The sequence below is a fragment of the Pleurodeles waltl genome, unplaced genomic scaffold (assembly GCF_031143425.1).
Source record: "Pleurodeles waltl isolate 20211129_DDA unplaced genomic scaffold, aPleWal1.hap1.20221129 scaffold_54, whole genome shotgun sequence".
Lineage (NCBI taxonomy): Eukaryota > Metazoa > Chordata > Amphibia > Caudata > Salamandridae > Pleurodeles > Pleurodeles waltl.
The window spans coordinates 2,463,297-2,484,033 of NW_027150248.1; the positions used below are offsets into that span (position 1 = coordinate 2,463,297).

Consider the following 20,737-nt stretch of genomic DNA (forward strand, 5'->3'; position numbering starts at 1 on the left):
AAGGACTCACCATTGGAGACAGAGGGAAGAACCACGCGGCCATGGAACCAAAACTGCATGTATTTCCGATGATATTCTAGATTCTGCTCCACCACGAACACCAACGCCGACGAAGACGACGACGGTGGGTACAGCTCCTAGCACACAAGGGAGGGGGGAGGATAATGAGAGTGACACACACACGCACCACACACACAACCAGACGCACAAGAAAGCAAGTTAATTCCTCTAAATCGGCAGAATAATGCAAGGACAATTTACCAAAGTGAGTGTAATAATATCAACACATTAAAAATAATAAATTAGCCAATGTAACAGATATTTACAAATGTACAGAACAAGGGACACTGCCCAGTCCTCAATTTGCGTTGGCCACATGGCCACAGGCCAAAGTCCAAGACCCACTTGTCATCTGCATCAACACGGAGAGAACACTGCAGGGGCATCAGTTGACAAACAGCCAGGCACCTCGGGGGGGGGGCACCTCAGCCAGGAGCAGAAACAAGACCACTGGTTCTGGAGGGGGCAACATGCCCTGTGCCTGGTCCTGGGGAGTGATAGGCCACAGTCTCTCGAGTGGGTGACTTGCCCACTACTTCTGGAGGGGGCAGCATGCCCTGTGCTTGGTCCTGGGGAGTGATAGGGCACAGTCTCTTGAGTGGGTGACTTGCCCACTGGTTCTGGAGTGGACAGGCCACACAGTAGCCCATGAAGGCACGATTACATTGCATCCACCGGCAGTGATGGCTGCACTGTGGTGGTGGTGGGAGGCTCCTGCGCATCCCCTGCACCCTTGGATGGATGTACTGTGGTGGTGGGAGGCTCCTGCACCCTCGGACGGATGCCCTGTGGCTGTGCTGGTGGTGATGGGAGGCTCCTGCACATCCCCTGCACCCTTGGACGGATGCACTGTGGTGGTGAGAGGCTCCTGGACATCCCCTACACCCTCGGACGCATGCAGTGTGGTGGTGCTGGTGGTGGTGGGAGGCTACTGCACATCCCCTGCACTCTTGGATGGATGCACAACCATGGTTGGTGGTGGGGGCTCTGTGACAGCTGCTGGTGCAGGCTCCTGGCACTTCTTGCCTGCTGGTGCAGGCTCCTTGCCCTTTCGGGTGGCAGGTGCAGGCTCTTTGCCCTTCTTGCCTGCTGGTGCAGGCTCCTTTCCCTTCTTGCCTACTAAGGCAGGCTCCTTGTCCTTTCGGGAGGCAGGTGCAGGCTCCTTGCCTCTCTTGCCTGCCGGTGCAGGCTCCTTCCCCTTTAGGCTGGCTGGTGCAGGCTCCTTCCCCTTCAGTAAATGTGACCTGAATTCCTTTCCACCACGAGTAGGTGCAGATGGAACTGGGCCTGTGGACTCTGTGGCTGAGGTGCTTGGCTGGGTTCTTCCTACCCCGGCCCTACGTGCAGGACGGGGGGATCGTGGGGGTTAGGGGAGAGGTCAATGGTGGATAAGAAAAGTTTCTTAGGGGCATTGGTGCGGGAAGAGGGAGAAGGAATGGGATTGGAGGATGAAGGAGTGGTTGTTGGTGGTGTTTGCTGGATTTGGGTGCAGGTGCATGGGCTGTATGCTGTTGTGAGGTGGATGGCTCTTGGGTGTCTGAGTGCTTGCGTTTGTGTACTTTAGGAGGGGGGGACAGACACAGTGGGAGCGGACACAGGGGATGTGTGCATGGATGTTGTGGAGGTGTCTGCCAGTGTGGTGTGTGTTCTGCTGGGTTTGGTGATGATGCTGGTAGTGGATGATGATGTAGTGCATGCAGGTGTGTGTGGACGTGGCTGGGAGGGAGGTGGTGTTGGGGGAGGAGTGGGAGACAGTGGAAATAGTGGATGTTGGTGTGTCTGCATCTGGATGGTGTTTGTGTGAGTGCCTGTGAGATGAAGTGTGGTGCTTGTGTTTGCCTGTGACACTCTTGGGTGTTGTCTTGTGTGCATGCTCATCTGTATGTCTGCCTGGGATGGGTTGGGGTTGATGAGAATGGGAGGTGGAAGTTGGAGGAGGGGCGGTAGAAACGGGGACAATGGCTGCCATCAGAGAGGAGGCCAGAGCCTGAATCGATCTCTGTTGGGCCGCCAATCCAGTGTGAATGCCCTCCTGGAATGCATTAGATTGTTGCATCTGGGTTGCCAGCCCCTGGATGGCATTCACAATGGTTGACTGCCTTACAGAGATGGATCTCAGGAGGTCAATAGCTTCCTCACTCAGGGCAGCAGGGCTAACTGAGGCAGGGCCTGGGTGCCTGGGGCAAAGGAGATGCCCACCCTCCTAGGGGAGCGGGCACAGGCAATTCAATGAGGGGCTGCTGGGAGGGCAGTGCTGGTACAGGGGGTGGCAGCTGAACCTGTAGCTGGGGTGGTCACAGAGGTGTCCGCCACTACCAGGGAGCTTCCATCGGAGGAGGTATCTGTGTCTGAACTGTCCAATCCAGTCTCCGCCGTGGTGCTCCCCTCACCCTCTGTCCCACTGGTGCTCTCAGCGTCGGTGGACTCTGCCTTCTGGGTCCTGTGGGATGCAGCTCCCTCCATCGCCGGTGCCTCTGCTCCTCCGCCAGATGATGCTAATGCACATAAGGACAGGATAACAAAACAAAAAAGTGGGGGAGAGAGACAAAGGATACACTGGGTCAAGGCTGCACTAACACCACCGTTGGCATACACAGCTCCCACACACACAGGGAACAGGCTTACGCACTATGCATTGCACCACCACTGATATTGCTAGCCACCAACACATGAGGAGGTGCACACCCGGCCAACTGCACCAAACCTGGGACCCCACGCAGCCCTGACCAGTAGTAGATGCTTACAAGCTAAGAGGCAGGATTATCCCTTCAGAACCCTAGCCACCAGAAGACCTACGCTGCTATGTCAGGCCTGGCCTAGGGGCACCCACTGACCCACATCCACCACCCGGATACCACCCCACCAGGCGTAAGTTGTAAAGATGGGCACTGTACTCACCCCCATTTGGCTGCTGTGATGCCCTCAAGCCCCCATCCAGCTCTAGATAGGCCACCGCCAGTATGCGGGCTATCAGGAGGGTCAGGGTTCGACAGGCACCCCTTCCTCGTTGGGAGGCCATCCCCAGCTGGTCCTCCGCGGTCTTCCCTGCCCAGCGTCTCAGGTCCTCCCACCATTTCTGCCAGTGGGTGCTCCGCCTGCTGTAGACCTCCAGGGTCCGCACCTCTTTGGCGATGGCACGCCATATACCCTTCTTTTGATGGCCACTGACCTGCAGAGGCAATACACACAGGAAAATAGTATTAGTCAGACGGTCCTGCCTGTTACACTTTTGGCCCACCATACCCCTTCACATCACAATTTGCACACACATGGCCCAGCACACAACCAACACGCCGCCCAGAGGACATCCACCCACCCCCCTTACACGAGGCCTTCATCCACACCACTCCATGCATTCATGCCACATGCATCGTGCCCACAGTGTACTCACCTGTTGGTCTGAAGGCCCATACAGTAGTCCGTACTGGGGTAGGACCCAATCCACCAGTCTCTCCAACACCGCCAAAGTGTAGGCAGGGGCCTTTTTCCCAGTCACACGGGCCATGGTAGGTTCCAGACACAGGTCACAGCAGCACATGCAGAGTAAGTCCTCTCCTGTTGAAGATCAGGTAGCAAGTGAGGAATCTGAAATAAAATGGCGGTCACGTACGCGGCAGTGCATACCTTCACCGCCGGCGTAGATCACCATTGGCCACTGTAACCCATAATACCTAATGTTACCTAATGAGGAATTGCACGGCGGTTGTCCGACCGCCTCCCGCAATGGTGCACAATGTCAGCGGAATTACCTCACTTCCACCTGTCCCCCCACACAGGCTAGGTGGTCGCCATTTCAGGGGTGGGGCGAACCCTGGATAATTGGTGCGTCACTGTTTAAATTTGGACATACTGGACAGTTCACACTGACCGGTTACAAATTAACAGCATGCAATTTTGTGACCGGCTCCTCACTCTTTTGCCCCATAGATCTCAACCGCTGCGGATGAATAGGAGATGGAGACATACCCCCATGTACAGACCCCTGGAGGACTTGGCAACACTGGAGGGCAACTGGTTCTTTCCAAGTGACAGTGGGCTTGGCAGCAGGAATGTCACAACCAATGTTCTCAATAGTGCTGACAAGAGTGGTGTCTGCCCTGATTAAACACATGTGGAGCTACATTGTTTTCCCCCAGGTTGAAGATTTGGCCACAGTGAAGGCCAAGTTCTATGCAATGGGACATATCCCTAAAAAAAATAGGGGCGATTGATGGAACACATATTGCATTAGCCCCCCCGTCAGAATGAACAGGTGTACAGAAATCGTAAGAGTTTCCACTCTATGAATGTTCAGATGGTGTGCTTGGCAGATCAGTACATCTCCCATGCCAATGCTAAATATCCTGGGTTGGGGCATGATGCCTTTGTCCTGAGGAATAGCAGCATCCCAAATGTGATGTCCCAACTACAAAGGCAGATAGTGTGGCTAATAGGTGAGCCCTGGTTCCCACCCAGTAGATGTTGGTGTATGGGTATGGGGTTGGCCATATAGGATAGTGTGTGACTAAATGTTATCCCTCAATACTTGCAGGTGACTCTGGTTACCCAAACCTATCATGGCTGCTGACCCCTGTGAGGAATGCCAGGGCAAGGGCAGAAGAACGTTATAATGAGGCACATGGGTGAACAAGAAGGATAATTGAAAGGACCTTTGGCCTCCTGAAGGCCAGTTCCGGTGCCTCCAACTAACAGGTGGATCCCTGTGCTACTCACCCAAGAAGGTCTGCCAGATAGTAGTTGTAGGAAGGTAGCCTCTTTCTAGCCTCGTTACCCCCACGTTTGGCCTGTTTGTGAGTATATTTCAGGGTCTTTTCACTGTCTCACTGGGATCCTGCTAGCCAGGGCCCAATGCTCATAGTGAAAACCCTATGTTGTCAGTGTGTTTGTTATGTGTCACTGGGATCCTGCTAGCCAGGACCCCAGTGCTCATAAGTTTGTGGCCTATATGTGTTCCCTGTGTGGTGCCTAACTGTATCACTGAGGCTCTGCTAACCAGAACCTCAGTGTTTATGTTCTCTCTGCTTTCTAAATTTGTCACTGCAGGCTAGTGACTACATTTACCAATTCTCATTGGCACACTGATACACCCATATAATTCCCTCGTACCTAGATACCCAGGGGATTGGGGTTCCAGGAGATCCCTATGGGCCGCAGCATTTCTTTTGCCACCCATAGGGAGCTCAGGCAATTCTTACACAGGCCTGCCACTGCAGCCTGAGTGAAATAAGGTCCACGTTATTTCACAGCCATTTTTCACTACACTTAAGTAACTTATAAGTCACTTTTATGTCTAACCCTCACTTGGTGAAGGTTGGGTGCCCAGTTACTTAGTGTGTGGGCACCCTGGCACTAGCCAAGGTGCCCCCACATTGTTCAGGGCAAATTCCTGACTTTGTGAGTGTGGGGACACCATTACACACGTGCACTATACATAGGTCACTACCTATGTATAGCGTCACAATGGTAACTCCGAACATGGCCATGTAACATGTCTAAGATCATGGAATCCTCACCCCAATACCATTCTGGTATTGGGGGGACAATTCCATGACCCCCCGGGTCTCTAGCACAGAACACGGGTACTGCCAAACTGCCCTTCTGGGGTTTCCACTGCAGCTGCTGCTGCTGCCAACCCCTCAGACAGGATTCTGCCCTCCTGGGGTCTGGGCAGCCCCGACCCAGGAAGGCAGAACAAAGGATTTCCTCTGAGAGAGGGTGTTACACCCTCCTCCTTTGGAAATAGGTGTGAAGGGCTGGGGAGGAGTAGCCTCCCCCAGCCTCTGGAAATGCTTTGATGGGCACAGATGCTGCCCATCTCTGCATAAGCCAGTCTACACCGGTTCAGGGATCCCCCAGCCCTGCTCTGGCATGACACTGGACAAAGGAAAGGGGAGTGACCACCCCCCTGACCAGTACCTCCCAGGGGAGGTGCCCAGAGCTCCTCCAGTGTGTCCCAGACCTCTGCCATCTTGGAAACAGAGGTGTTGGGGGCAAACTGGACTGCTCTGAGTGGCCAGTGCCAGCAGGTGACGTCAGAGACCCCCTCTGATAGGCTCTTACCTTTCTTGGTAGCCAATCCTCCTTTCTTGGTAGCCAAACCTCCTTTTCTGGCTATTTAAGGTCTTTCCTCTGGGGTATTCTTCAGATAATGAATGGAAGAGATCACCAGAGTTCCTCTGCTCTTCCCCCTTCGACTTCTGCCAAGGATCGACCGCTGACTGCTCCAGGATGCCTGCAAAACCGCAACAAAGTAGCAAGACGACTACCAGCACCATTGTAGCACATAATCCTGACGGCTTTCTCGACTGTTTCCTGGTGGTGCATGCTCTGGGGGTCACCTGCCTTCACCCTGCACTGGAAGCCAAGAAGAAATCTCCCATGGGTTGACCGAATCTTCCCCCTGCTAACGCAGGCACAAAAAGACTGCATCACTGGTCCTCTGGGTCCCCTCTCATCCTGACAAGCGTGGTCCCTGGAACACAGGAACTCTCACCAAGTGACTCCCACAGTCCAGTGATCCTTCAGTCCAAGTTTGGTGGAGGTAAGTCCTTGCCTCCCCACGCAAGACTGCAAACCTGTGTACTGCCTGATTTGCAGCTACTCCGGCTTCTGTGCACTCCTCCAAGGATTCCTTCGTGCACAGCCTAGCCTGGGTCCCCAGTACTCCATCATGCAGTGCTCAACCCACTGAGTTGGTCTCCGATGTCGTGGGACCCTCCTTTGTGACTCTGAGACAGCTCCGGTTCACAAATATTCTAAGTGCCTGCTCCTGTACTTCTGCAGGTGCTGCCTGCTTCTGTGGGAGCTCTCTGAGTTGCTGAGCGCCCCCTCTGTCTCCTCCTCCAAGGGGCGACATCCTGGTCCTTCCAGGTCCCCAGCAACAACCAACAACCTCTACCACGACCCTTGCAGCTAGCAAGGCTTGTTTGCGGTATTTCTGCGTAGGAACACTTCTGCAACTTTCAGCACGCCGTGGGACATCTCCCATCCAAAGGAGAAGCTCCTAGCTCTCTTCGTAGTTGCAGAATCCTAACCTAATTCCATCCGGAGGCAGCTTCCTTGCACCTTCATCTGGGGTTTCCTGGGCTCCTGCCCCCCAGACACTATCGCGACTCTTGGACTTGGTTCCCTTGCCTTGCAGGTCCTCAGGTCCAGGAATCCGTCTTCAGTGCTTTGCTGGTGTTTGTGGTTCTTGCAGAATCCCCCTATCACGACCATTGTGTTTGGGGTAGTGTGAGAAAGTAGCCTCTTTCTAGCCTTGTTACCCCCACTTTTGGCCTGTTTGTGAGTGTATGTCAGGGTGTTTTCACTGTCTCACTGGGATCCTGCTAGCCAGGGCCCAGTGCTCATAGTGAAAACCCTATGTTTTCAGTATGTTTGTTATGTGTCACTGGGACCCTGCTAGTCAGGACCCCAGTGCTCATAAGTTTGTGGCCTATATGTATGTGTTCCCTGTGTGGTGCCTAACTGTCTCACTGAGGCTCTGCTAATCAGAACCTCAGTGGTTATGCTCTCTCATTTCTTTCCAAATTGTCACTAACAGGCTAGTGACCATTTATACCAATTTACATTGGCTTACTGGAACACCCTTATAATTTCCTAGTATATGGTACTAAGGTACCCAGGGTATTGGGGTTCCAGGAGATCCCTATGGGCTGCAGCATTTCTTTTGCCACCCATAGGGAGCTCTGACAATTCTTACACAGGCCTGCCACTGCAGCCTGAGTGAAATAACGTCCACGTTATTTCACAGCCATTTTACACTGCACTTAAGTAACTTATAAGTCACCTATATGTCTAACCTTTACCTGGTAAAGGTTAGGTGCAAAGTCACTTAGTGTGAGGGCACCCTGGCACTAGCCAAGGTGCCCCCACATTGTTCAGAGCCAATTCCCTGAACTTTGTGAGTGCGGGGACACCATTACACACGTGCACTACATATAGGTCACTACCTATATGTAGCTTCACAATGGTAACTCCGAATATGGCCATGTAACATGTCTATGATCATGGAATTGCCCCCTCTATGCCATCCTGGCATAGTTGGCACAATCCCATGATCCCAGTGCTCTGTAGCACAGACCCTGGTACTGCCAAACTGCCCTTCCTGGGGTTTCACTGCAGCTGCTGCTGCTGCCAACCCCTCAGACAGGCATCTGCCCTCCTGGGGTCCAGCCAGGCCTGGCCCAGGATGGCAGAACAAAGAACTTCCTCTGAGAGAGGGTGTGACACCCTCTCCCTTTGGAAAATGGTGTGAAGGCAGGGGAGGAGTAGCCTCCCCCAGCCTCTGGAAATGCTTTCTTGGGCACAGATGTGCCCAATTCTGCATAAGCCAGTCTACACCGGTTCAGGGACCCCTTAGCCCCTGCTCTGGCGCGAAACTGGACAAAGGAAAGGGGAGTGACCACTCCCCTGACCTGCACCTCCCCTGGGAGGTGTCCAGAGCTCCTCCAGTGTGCTCCAGACCTCTGCCATCTTGGAAACAGAGGTGCTGCTGGCACACTGGACTGCTCTGAGTGGCCAGTGCCACCAGGTGACGTCAGAGACTCCTGCTGATAGGCTCCTTCAGGTGTTAGTAGCCTATCCTCTCTCCTAGGTAGCCAAACCCTCTTTTCTGGCTATTTAGGGTCTCTGTCTCTGGGGAAACTTCAGATAACGAATGCAAGAGCTCATCTGAGTTGCATCTCTCTCTTCACCTTCTGATAAGGAAACGACTGCTGACCGCGCTGGAAGCCTGCAAACCTGCAACATAGTAGCAAAGACGACTACTGCAACTCTGTAACGCTGATCCTGCCGCCTTCTCGACTGTTTTCCTGCTTGTGCATGCTGTGGGGGTAGCCTGCCTCCTCTCTGCACCAGAAGCTCCGAAGAAATCTCCAGTGGGTCGACGGAATCTTCCCCCTGCAACCGCAGGCACCAAAAAGCTGCATTACCGGTCCCTTGGGTCTCCTCTCAGCACGACGAGCGAGGTCCCTCGAATCCAGCGACTCTGTCCAAGTGACCCCCACAGTCCAGTGACTCTTCAGTCCAAGTTTGGTGGAGGTAAGTCCTTGCCTCACCTCGCTGGGCTGCATTGCTGGGAACCGCGACTTTGCAGCTACTCCGGCCCCTGTGCACTTCTGGCGGAAATCCTTTGTGCACAGCCAAGCCTGGGTCCACGGCACTCTAACCTGCATTGCACGACTTTCTAAGTTGGTCTCCGGCGACGTGGGACTCCTTTGTGCAACTTCGGCGAGCACCGTTTCACGCATCCTCGTAGTGCCTGTTTCTGGCACTTCTCCGGGTGCTACCTGCTTCAGTGAGGGCTCTTTGTCTTGCTCGACGTCCCCTCTCTCTTCAGGTCCAATTTGCGACCTCCTGGGCCCCAGCAGCGTCCAAAAACACCAAACGCACGATTTGCGACTAGCAAGGCTTGTTGGCGTCCTTTCAGCGGGAAAACACTTCTGCACGACTCTCCAAGGCGAGAGGGATCCGTCCACCAAAGGGGAAGTCTCTAGCCCTTTTCGTTCCTGCAGAAACCTCAGCTTCTTCTGTCCAGTAGAAGCTTCTTTGCACCCGCCGCTGGCATTTCCTGGGCATCTGCCCATCTCCGACTTGCTTGTGACTTTTGGACTTGGTCCCCTTGTTCCACAGGTACCCTAGATTGGAAATCCACAGTTGTTGCATTGCTGGTTTGTGTCTTTCCTGCATTATTCCTCTAACACGACTTCTTTGTCCTTAGGGGAACTTTAGTGCACTTTGCACTCACTTTTCAGGGTCTTGGGCAGGGTTATTTTTCTAACTCTCACTATTTTCTAATAGTCCCAGCGACCCTCTACAAGGTCACATAGGTTTGGGGTCCATTCGTGGTTCGCATTCCACTTTTGGAGTATATGGTTTGTGTTGCCCCTATCCCTATGTTTCCCCATTGCATCCTATTGTAACTATACATTGTTTGCACTGTTTTCTAAGACTATACTGCATATTTTTGCTATTGTGTATATATATCTTGTGTATATTTCCTATCCTCTCACTGAGGGTACACTCTAAGATACTTTGGCATATTGTCATAAAAATAAAGTACCTTTATTTTTAGTATAACTGTGTATTGTGTTTTCTTATGATATTGTGCATATGACACTAAGTGGTACTGTAGTAGCTTCACACGTCTCCTAGTTCAGCCTAAGCTGCTCTGCTAAGCTACCATTATCTATCAGCCTAAGCTGCTAGACACCCTATACACTAATAAGGGATAACTGGGCCTGGTGCAAGGTGCAAGTACCCCTTGGTACTCACTACAAGCCAGTCCAGCCTCCTACAGGTAATAGGTGTACTTTATTCCTACTTTTCAGGGTCTTTGGTTGGGGTATCTTGGACACCCTGACTGTTTTCTTACAGTCCCAGAGACCCTCTACAAGCTCCCATAGGTCTGGGGTCTTCGTGATTCGCATTCCACTTTTGGAGTAAATGGTTTGTGTTACCCCTAGTCCTATGTTCACCTATAGCATCCTATTGTAATTCTACACTGTTTGCATTACTTTTCTTACTCTTACTTACCTGTTTTGGGTTTGTTTACATATAACTTGTGTATATTACTTACCTTCTTACTGAGGGTACTCACTGAGATACTTGTGGCATGTTGTCATAAAAATAAAGTACCTTTATTTTTTAGTCGCTCTGAGTATTTTGTTTTCTTAGGATATTGTGTTATATGATATAAGTGGTATAGTAGGAGCTGTGCATGTCTCCTAGTTTAGCCTAAGTTTTGCCATAGCTACCTTCTATCAGCCTAAGCTGCTAGAAACACCTCTATTCTCCTAATAAGGGATAACTGGACCTGGCACAAGGTGTAAGTACCTTTGGTACCCACTACAAGCCAGGCCAGCCTCCTACAGTAGTGGCATGCTGCATGTTGCACAACCTGGCCCTCAGACGCCATGTACCTTTTCTGCAGGAGTTGGAGACTGGAGATGCCCATGTGGCAGCAGTAGACCCTGTGGACAGTGAGGATGAGGAGGCAGAGGATGAGGACAACAGAACATCAGTTATTCAACAATACTTCCAATGACATACAGGTAGGACAGTGTAACTTTACATTTCAATGACTTTGATTGTAATCTGTGTGGCAATGGAAGGTGATGTTTCCCACTTCTATGCCCACTTACTATTCCCTCTGGCAATTCATTTTGCAGATGCTGGTGACTTGACACATACTCCTGGTGTGATCACAACAGCCAGCTACAGGTCATTCACTCTATGCTCATTCTATGTACAGTTCATTTTCAATGTTTGTATCTGTTTCATATAATACACATTTGATATACATCACATACTCCAAATGGATTTTTATCGAAGGGTGTTCATTGAAGTGCTAACATATAGGGGGAAAGTGCAATGGGTTGGGGTGATGTTGGAGGAAAGTCCAGGGTATTTTTCCAGTCTGTTTGTAGCACAGGTGCATTGTCCATGGGGACATAGGAAGGGAAGCAATGACAGTTGAAGGTGGACAGGGTGACTGAGTGGGACACAAGGGTGACAATCAGGAGAGTCTCATTTCCTGGCAGGGGTCTTGGCAAGTGTCTGTGGCTTCTGTCTGGATCGTAGGGAACGTTTGCGGGGTTATTCACCTTCTGCAGGGGGAGGGGTGCTGGTGGCCTGTGAGTCCTGAGGCGGGGCCTCCTGGCCACTAGCGGCAGCAGAAGTGGAAGGCTGTTCAGATGTCTAGCTAGTGGCACAGTCCTGCTGGTGTGACACTCCCTCCCTCATAATGTTGGCCATGTTTGCCAGCACCCCTGCTATGGAGATCAGGGTGTTGTTGATGGCCTGCAAGTCCTCCCTGATCCCCTGGTACTGCCCCTCCTGCAGCCGCCTGTTCTCCTGCACATTGTCCTGGGAATGTTGGTAGGCTCCCATGATCTCGGAGAGTGCCTCCTGGAGAGTCGGTTCCCTGGGTCTGCCCTCCCTCCTGGGGCACAGCACTCCTCCCAGTTTCCCTGTTGGCCTGTGCCTTTGTCCCCTGAACCGTGTGCCCACTGACCCCAGGTCCCTGTGTGCAAGGTGTGGCCTGGGGTCCCTGTAGAGGTGGACACACTGCTGATTGACGTGTCCTAGAGACAGAGGTGTGGGTACGCTGGGTGGGTGCTGTGTTGGTGTTTCTAGATCGGGGAGGCTCGGTGGTGGTGTGTGACTGGGCCTCGAGTGACCTGCTGTCCAGTGGTAACCTGATGGGCCAGGTAGGTCATCCAGATCCTAAAGACCAGAGCTGCTGTCATCACTGTGGGCCTCTTCAGTTGAGGGACTGGGTAGTGCTGGCACCTCTTCTCCGCTGACATTGGCTGGGGTACCTGTGGGAATGTAAATGATGCGTTATGGTTAATGTGTCTGACATATTGTACCTCCGTGGCTTCCCCTCTATGGTTGGATTTGCCCTACCAGCTTTCAGTTTTGTATGTTCGTGTATGGTGGGATTGTTGGTTCTCTCTGCTGTGCATGCTTTATTGATGAGTGTCCATGCAGGACTGTGAGGGGTATCCATGCATTGGTACAGCATGCAGGGCTTGGCATTGGGATGAGTGAGATGTGATGGTGGGGTGTGTGGGATGGAGTGGAGTGTTGGGAGTGAGGGTGAGGGTATGTGTTGGCATGCAGGTAGAGGCGTGATAATTGTTGAAAGTTGACTTACCAGAATCCAGTCCTCCTCTGACTCCGGCCAGGCCCTCAGGAAGCAGTATTGCCAAGACTTGCTCTTCCCATGCTGTGAGTTGTGGGGGAGGAGGTGGGGGCCCACCGCCGGACCTCTGGATAGCGATCTGGTGTCTTGCTGCTATGGAACATACCTTCCCCCATAGGTCGTTCCACCTGTTCCTGATGTCCAGTTAAACTAAGCAGTTTGTTTATTATTTTACACAATGTAAGCAGACAAATGTACTCCAATGGAGAAAAAAACACAATAATTTAAGTTGGAGTGCTGATGCATTATGAATTTCAGCTATGGGATTACGCGTTGTTCTCTAAATCGAAGCTCATTCTTTGAACTAAAAATGTTCTGATATTTAGAACCCAAACCATGACAGCAGGATAGTGCACCACATGTGACCTACAATACAATAAGCAGCAAACGATTGTTTACAGGTAGTAACATTTGCCTACTTCCCTAGATATATCTGTCCACCTTTCACATAACAGCACAGTTTTTCAAGAAATATTTTCCATGTGTAATTTTCAGTCTTCTTTTCATTCCTCAGCACACCAGTCGCAGAAAGAAAGTATGAATAGTAAAGAGAAACTTAAAGCATCTGGAGGAAGGAAGAATTTTGCTCATAAAATTAATGAAAGAAAACGCCAAAGAATACACAGGAGTGAGAAATTTAACAATAAAATACTTCTAAGGCACAAAAGAATATACACCGGCCTATGAGCGTATTGCTGTGCTGAATGTAAGAAGACGTTTACTGGGAAGACACATCTTTTACTGCATGAAAACACAGACATAGGGCTAAGACAGTATCCCTGCATTGAGCATGAAACGAGGTTTGCTGATGAGGCAACTCTTATACGGCTAGAGAAAACTCCTTGCAATATGTTTGAGAAAAGCTTTACACAGAAGGTACATCTTCAACATCAAAGAAAACACACTAGAGCGAGACCTTATCACTGCGATGTATGTGTGAAAAGCTTTCCTGTGAAGTCAGACTTGGTACGGCATCAAAGAATACACACAGGAGAGAAGCCTTATAGCTGTACTGTATGCGGGAAGAGCTTCAATCAAAAGGGAAATCTAGTAGACCACCAAAGCATACACACAGGAGAGAGGCCTTATAGCTGTGCTGTGTGTGAGAAGAGCTTCAATCGAAAGAGAATTCTTATGGACCACGAAAGAACACACACAGGAGAGAAGCCACATAGCTGTTCTGTGTGTGAGAAGAGTTTTACTTGTAAGGGAGCCCTTGTGCAGCATCAAAGAATACACACAGGAGAGAAGCCTTATAGCTGTACTGTGTGTGAGAAGAGCTTTAATCAAAAGAGTAATCTTGTAGGCCACCAAAGAATACACACAGGAGAGAAGCCTTATAGCTATACTGTGTGTGAGAAGAGCTTCAATCGAAAGAGAAATTTTGTAGACCACCAAAGAATACACGCAGGTGAGAAGCCTTATAGCTGTACTGTGTGTGAGAAGAGCTTTAATCAAAAGAGTAATCTTGTAGGCCACCAAAGAATACACACAGGAGAGAAGCCTTATAGCTATACTGTGTGTGAGAAGAGCTTCAATCGAAAGAGAAATTTTGTAGACCACCAAAGAATACACGCAGGTGAGAAGCCTTATAGCTGTACTGTGTGTGAGAAGAGCTTTAATCAAAAGAGTACTCTTGTAGACCACCAAAAAATACACACAGGAGAGAAGCCATATAGCTGTACTGAGTGTGAAAAGAGCTTCAATCGAAAGAGAGCTCTTTTAGAGCACCAAAGCATACACACAGGAGAGAAGCCATATAGCTGTACTGTGTGTAAAAAGAGCTTCAATCGAAAGAGAGCTCTTTTAGAGCACCAAAGCATACACACAGGAGAGAAGCCATATAGCTGTACTGCATGTGAAAAGAGCTTCAATCGAAAGAGAGCTCTTATAGAGCACCAAAGAATACACACAGGAGAGAAGCCATATAGCTGTACTGTGTGTGAAAAGACCTTCAATCGAAAGAGAGCTCTTATAGAGCACCAAAGACTACACACAGGAGAGAATCCTTATAGCTGTAATGTGTGTGCCAAGAGCTTTACTTGTAAAGCAACCCTTGCACTCCATCAACTCATACACACAGGATAGAGGCCTTAATCACTACACTGTTGTCGGCAAGAACTTTAATGGAAAGTCAATTCTTGTATAGCACCAAAGAATACACATATGAGAACGCCATGTTATGAAAAGAGCTTTAAACAAAAAGCGTCTACTCAGCAACATCAAGTAAAACACACAAAAGTCTTCTCAAAGCACTGCCAAAAGGCATCTAAGATTCTACAGCTGAAATTAGACCTGCAACATCTAAGAATACATCAAGGCTGAGGTCCTCACTTTCCTCTGAATGTCTCAAAAGCTTTAAATTTGAGGACAAACCTCAGAATTTGCAGCCTCTCCAAACAGAATGTGGGCCCTTCTGCCTTTCTTCATTAAGCAACAAACTTCACGGAGAATTGCTTCACTGCAAATGAGACTTTTTAGAAGCAAATGAAATGTACGCAGGTGTGATGACATGTTACCGAGTGTGGAGCAAAATATCTTGAGGGACATAACTTCGAGGACTCAACAAAAAGTATTGAAAACCTGGGCAAATAAAAAAAATAAGAATCAAAAACCATTTGAGGATGAAAAATCAAAACTCATTTCATCACTAAAGTAGGGACATCTACTTCCTATCACCAAGTGTGTAAAAATTCTGTACAACCCGTCCAGGCTGATAGATCAGAACAGAATACATGGCTGTGTAGATTCTAACAACTTACAAAGGTGGCATGAACCAAATTATTCTGTAATTTCAACTGCCTAAAATGTTACATGATTCCTGCAGTTTTTAGATGGTTTATTCTGTTGAGAATAGCATTACACATACAGATTGTTAGATAAAGACACTATAAGGATTATTTCATTGCATGCTGTAAAGTGTTTTGTGAGGTCAGTTGTGGTCCTGTTCTGTGTGAGGAGTGAGATTGGCAATTAGAGACTAAGGACACTGTAGCAGTGAAATGTTCCCCAAGAACCTTATTTTATACAATCAAGCTTTGCTAGTAAACCAGTTTTCCTGCCGGTTTCATGTGGCAGAAAGACCGAGCATACTTCAACCCATCAGTACGTTCGGTTTGTTTTCTCTGTCACAGGAAGGGGTGGGAGAAACCTGCGCTACCCTGCAGTTCTTCCACCACCGGTCCCTCAGAGGTGCGGCATTCCAGTGTGTAGTCAGCTCTACCACTGCGTTTATTAGAGTAGTGAAAGCGTTACAAGTACAATTTGCATTGTTGATGTTTCCAGAGATGACTTGTTAAGTTTAACACTCGTGTTCCTTGGACCTTTCCCTTCACTGAGTTTATGGGTTGGCGTAATATATGCTGATTACTCTGGACCATGTGGTATCAGTGAGTGTACGCAGCTTGCCTCCAAACCATTACATCGAAGCAACTGCACTGTGTAGGCAGTCGTGAAGCATACTGTGAATATGTTTCTCCTTCATCCCCCCGCAACTCAGCACACAAAAGATCCACCTGTAGCCATCAATGACCACGCAACAAGGGACCTACAGATGCCTGGTGTTAGGCTCTCTGCGAGGCTGCTCTGGTGTCACTCAGACTCCAGTGACAAAGTCACCACCTATATTTGGGCATGTGGGAGGAGCGTGCTGTGGCTTGTTTGATTTGTTCCGCATCCCGTCCATCATTAGTGTTTGTTTGCTTTTGTCGCCATAGGTGCGCCAGGTATGGGCTCACTACGCCACTGGGTTCAAGCTAGCCTGGCAGATGAAAGGTGATACCCTGAAACCGGTCCCAGAATCCTTGTTTCCGGTCCAGGCAGAACCTGGCCTGGTAGTTCATGCTGGACTCTTCCCACGGGGAACAGGGTCAAGAATGATTTACATATGGCTGGGTCCAAACTGGGGTGGCATGGTGAGCTAAAGAATTGATGGATTAAACCCAAATCTGTGACTGGGTGTGAATGTTTGATTGGTTACGCAATCCATCCATCATTTGTGTTTGTTTGCTTTTGTCGCCACAAGTGCGCCGAGTATGTCCAGACGTGGGTACCGTGCTCACTATGCCGCTGGTTTCAAGCTAGACTGGCTGATGGAGGGTGATACCCTGAAACTGGTCCCAGGATGGTTGTTTCCGGTCCAGGGAGAACCTGGCCTGGTAGTTCATGCTGGACTCTTCCCACGGAGAACAGGGTCAAGACTGATGTGCATATGGCTGGGTCTAAACTGGGGTGGCATAGTGAGCAAAAGAATTGATGGATTAAACCCAGGTCTGTGACTGGGTGTGAATGTTTGATTGGTTCGGCATTCCTTCCATCATTTGTGTTTGTGGCTTGTAGCAAGGCCTGGATCTGCAGTGACACGTTAATCTCCACGAATGAACTAAGTAGTAATGTAGTAATAGTAGAACATATGTGTGGGCAATGCTGAGACACCCAGGGCACTAAGTGAAAGCTGCCAGAAATTGGGGTCCTTAGGGGCTGGCTATGATACTGTATTATAGTCAAGAGCAAGTCAGCGAGCAGCAAGATTGTTACAGCTGCGGTGGCACATTTAGAGTGTATCATGTTTACACAGTGGTGACTGCTGCATTGCATACAGGGGTCAATGGCCACTTCAGTTATTTTCTTTATTATACTAATGCGAGTGAGGATTTTGTTGCAGATCATCTCAGGGACGTTCATGTCCACATTTTACATTTTCAGAGTTGTATGGGCTAATGTATCATGAACCACTATGGTTAGATGTGTTATTTAAATTTTTTGTTTCATCAATTACTTGTTACATTGTAAACCGTAGCTGTGCTTGCTGTGTTGGTTTGAAGTTTTAAGAATATTGCTAGCTGGTTCTAATTTGTCATTTTAGAACATTTCAGACTTTCATACACAGCCAGTTGGTTCTATATAAGCGTTTGTTGAGGATTCAGTGAATCCTTAGGTCATTGTGATACAAAGTAAACTATCTCATGTAGCGTCCCCTTGTATCTGCCTTCAGCCACATCCTGGAGGGACAAGATAGTAGTGTAAGTGGAAGGTGTGGTTCTGCTATCCAGTATTCCAGTGCCAAGGGGTCACCAGTATATAAGGTTGTGCACATGTGCAAAAGACCGGCCTTGCACAAGAGTAGTTTGTGGAGTGCGGCTAGTTGCCTTGTTTGTGAATGTGCAGAGAGCTTGTTGCGTGCACTTCTGCAGGCTGGCGCAGTGGAAGTGACATTGACTCCATGGTGTTGGTTGATTGAGTAGTGGCTGCTAAAGGAAAATGTTAGAGCATAAACAGCTGCCCTGAATGGCACCCAGTGATCAGAGCACGCTAGCCCAGGTCTTCCAAGGGCAGATTGTTTGGAATTGCACTGCATTTGCCCCATGCATAACCTTTAACATGGAAAATTATGCAGTGTAACAAATTCCCTGTGGGAAAAGAAGAAAGAGGCAAGATGAACAGGAAAACCATGTCAAATGCGGGGGCAGCAGCCCCGTGTGTGAAGCACAAGAAACAAAAAGCGGGGAGGAGCACGTGCTTCCTGTGTGTAGGAAAGAGACCGTAGCCTTGGACATTTCACCAGTTTCCTTGGTTGGGTATTCCCAGGAGTCTCCAGTTCCAGTCCATAGAAACAATGTAGTAGTAAGGTGGAAAACTTTACTGTAATCGAGAAGTGTACTGGTGGCGCACCTGGAGTACCATAGACATAGGACTGATCTGTGAGTGCATCTATTTGAGTTGAAATTATATCGCAGAAACCTATCTGGAAAACACTGTAGTGGTCATGATACAGAGTGAGATGAAGGGAAGGAGGGAGAGGGAGGTCTTCCCTCAGGGCTAGAGGATGGGGGTAGTCACATACCGTTTATGTTGCCTTTACATTATCCTTTTAAAGCAGCAGGGAAAGGGTGACTCCTCCATCCCAGAGCTAATATACCAAGCTACAGACTGATCACTTAATATATGACGCCTCCTTCATATTGATAAGTTTTCTGGATTTAGATACAATACATTTCGAGCTATATATTCTCAAGACTATCTGGCAACACAGACCAAGGCAACATACTGACATTAGAATAGAGACCATGTGAACAGTAAACCAGAAAGCTCCTTTATTTACTTAAGGTTGCCATTCTCATTTTCTGTAATACATGAAGTAGTTGTTCACAAAATCATGCTTGGTGCCCTTGTTAAACCAATGGGATTTTTAAGTTGCAACAAGATTCCTAATTAGGCGGGAAAGCAGCGCTCCGTATGTACAAACATTTGCAGTGTTCGGATCTACAGTATCGAAGTGTAGACATGAAAAACATATTTCAAAATGAAAAGCAGCACTTACAGCAAACATTACCTCCCCTCCTGGGGCCCCTTTCCATAAGGAGTTGTGTTACTGGTGCCCTAAAGTTTACCGCTTATGTGATATGTTGTGCCATTATATAACTAATTCAAAATCAGATTCAACTTCACTGGCACCGAAGTAGGGAATACGTTTTACTATTCAACTGACTGGCCAGCCCGCAGCAGAGAAGGATCTCTTGTCTGAACTGAGGGAGGAAACAAATACTGCTATGGCCTTGTATGTTATTAGCAAGAATTGGTAAAACATTTTGTTTGTGTTATCCAAGATTACTGAAAGATCTGGCCCCATGTGCAATGTACCAATCATACATTTTCTGGATGTATACAGAATTGGCCCTGAGCTGTAGGCTCTGCAGGTCTCCAGACCCTCTGGCAACCATACTGAGTAAACATAGCAACATGATAATAGACAACCAGGTGGGCTACAACACATGAACCCACACACACAATATAAGGATGGCGTGTCCTGGGCAATGATCAGTCCTGTGAAATTCACAGGAGTATTTGTTATTATTAATGAGTTCCCAAACTTTTCATCAAGAATAGACACACCCAAGAGTATACACAATTTGAATATACTTTTACTCTTTTATTAAAATCAAAGTTCGATTCTAATGCATAAAATGTGTATAGTTGTAACTATAAAAAATAAACAGACCAGTGGCAATAGTAAATCTCCATTTATGAACAAACCCCTCGATTCATCCATCTAAGCTAGACCTAGCACCCCCAAGACCTTATTTGAGTTTCTTGGGTGGACTTCCTCTCACCCACGTACCTTAATAGGTGAATGAAGGCAGTGTTCCATACTATTTTGTGTCCTAAACTTAAATACTCTATTTATTAATCATTTTGTGCTCAGGACAATCATTTATATAAAACTTTTTCCATTGATAAAAACCATGATTTTTTTTTTTTCATAAGTAGACTATCCAGCTCAGTGCAAACATCAAAAAACATAATTTGACCCAACAAATAAATTTGTACCATCATGAGAACATATGGAAGCTTTTCAAACTGACAAACGTTTGAAAGTAATAGGAGAATAGAGATTTGCTTGTTCTGTTGATAATGATGCAGCCATGATCTAATAAAAAAACAAGATTTGAAGGCAATTTATGAACAAGATGGCAAAGATGGGACCAAAGATGTAGCGGTACTTGCTGGAATAGTTGCAGATCAATGCTGATCGCATCTGAGAATGGTGAAACTGTTGGTGGTGTTATGCTAGTTAGTGTCACCACGTGTGGCAGCACAAGTCTGGAATAGTACATCACATCTTTAATGATGGGTAATTGCATTGCACTACTGGCTGCCTGATGCACACTTATTGGTGGAATTACTTTCCAGACATCGATAGGGCAATTTAGCTGGTTCTTCCAGAGAAATGTCAATAAAACTTATTTTATAGCAATTTTTGTACCAGAACGCAAGTTTTGCAGATCATTTATGTTGATAATTTATGTTAATTTTATTTCTTCATTATGTAAAAAATAAGAATTTCACATTCAACTACAAAAGTGTAAATTATATTTTACCAAACGGACTGAAAAGTAAAGAACTGAATAAAGAGCAAATTAATCCAAAAATAGTTTTAAAGCTAGTCAGCAGACCAGGTCCAGCAGTTTT

General features: G+C 48.2%; 2 protein-coding genes across 2 annotated transcripts in view; both read left to right on the forward strand.

The window, feature by feature from the left end:
• LOC138278702 (uncharacterized) overlaps positions 1–15,669 on the forward strand; it is a 41,358-nt gene extending 25,689 nt beyond the window's left edge. The window contains exon 3 of the mRNA XM_069219275.1: positions 13,284–15,669. Coding sequence (XP_069075376.1) covers positions 13,284–13,456 — 173 coding nt within the window. The 3' untranslated portion in view covers positions 13,457–15,669. The remainder of the gene's footprint in view (positions 1–13,283) is intronic.
• Positions 13,619–14,857, forward strand: LOC138278709 (zinc finger protein 271-like). Its single transcript, XM_069219290.1, has one exon. It carries the CDS (start codon positions 13,619–13,621, stop codon positions 14,855–14,857), a length of 1,239 nt encoding a protein of 412 aa, XP_069075391.1.
• Positions 15,670–20,737: the final 5,068 nt, after the last annotated feature.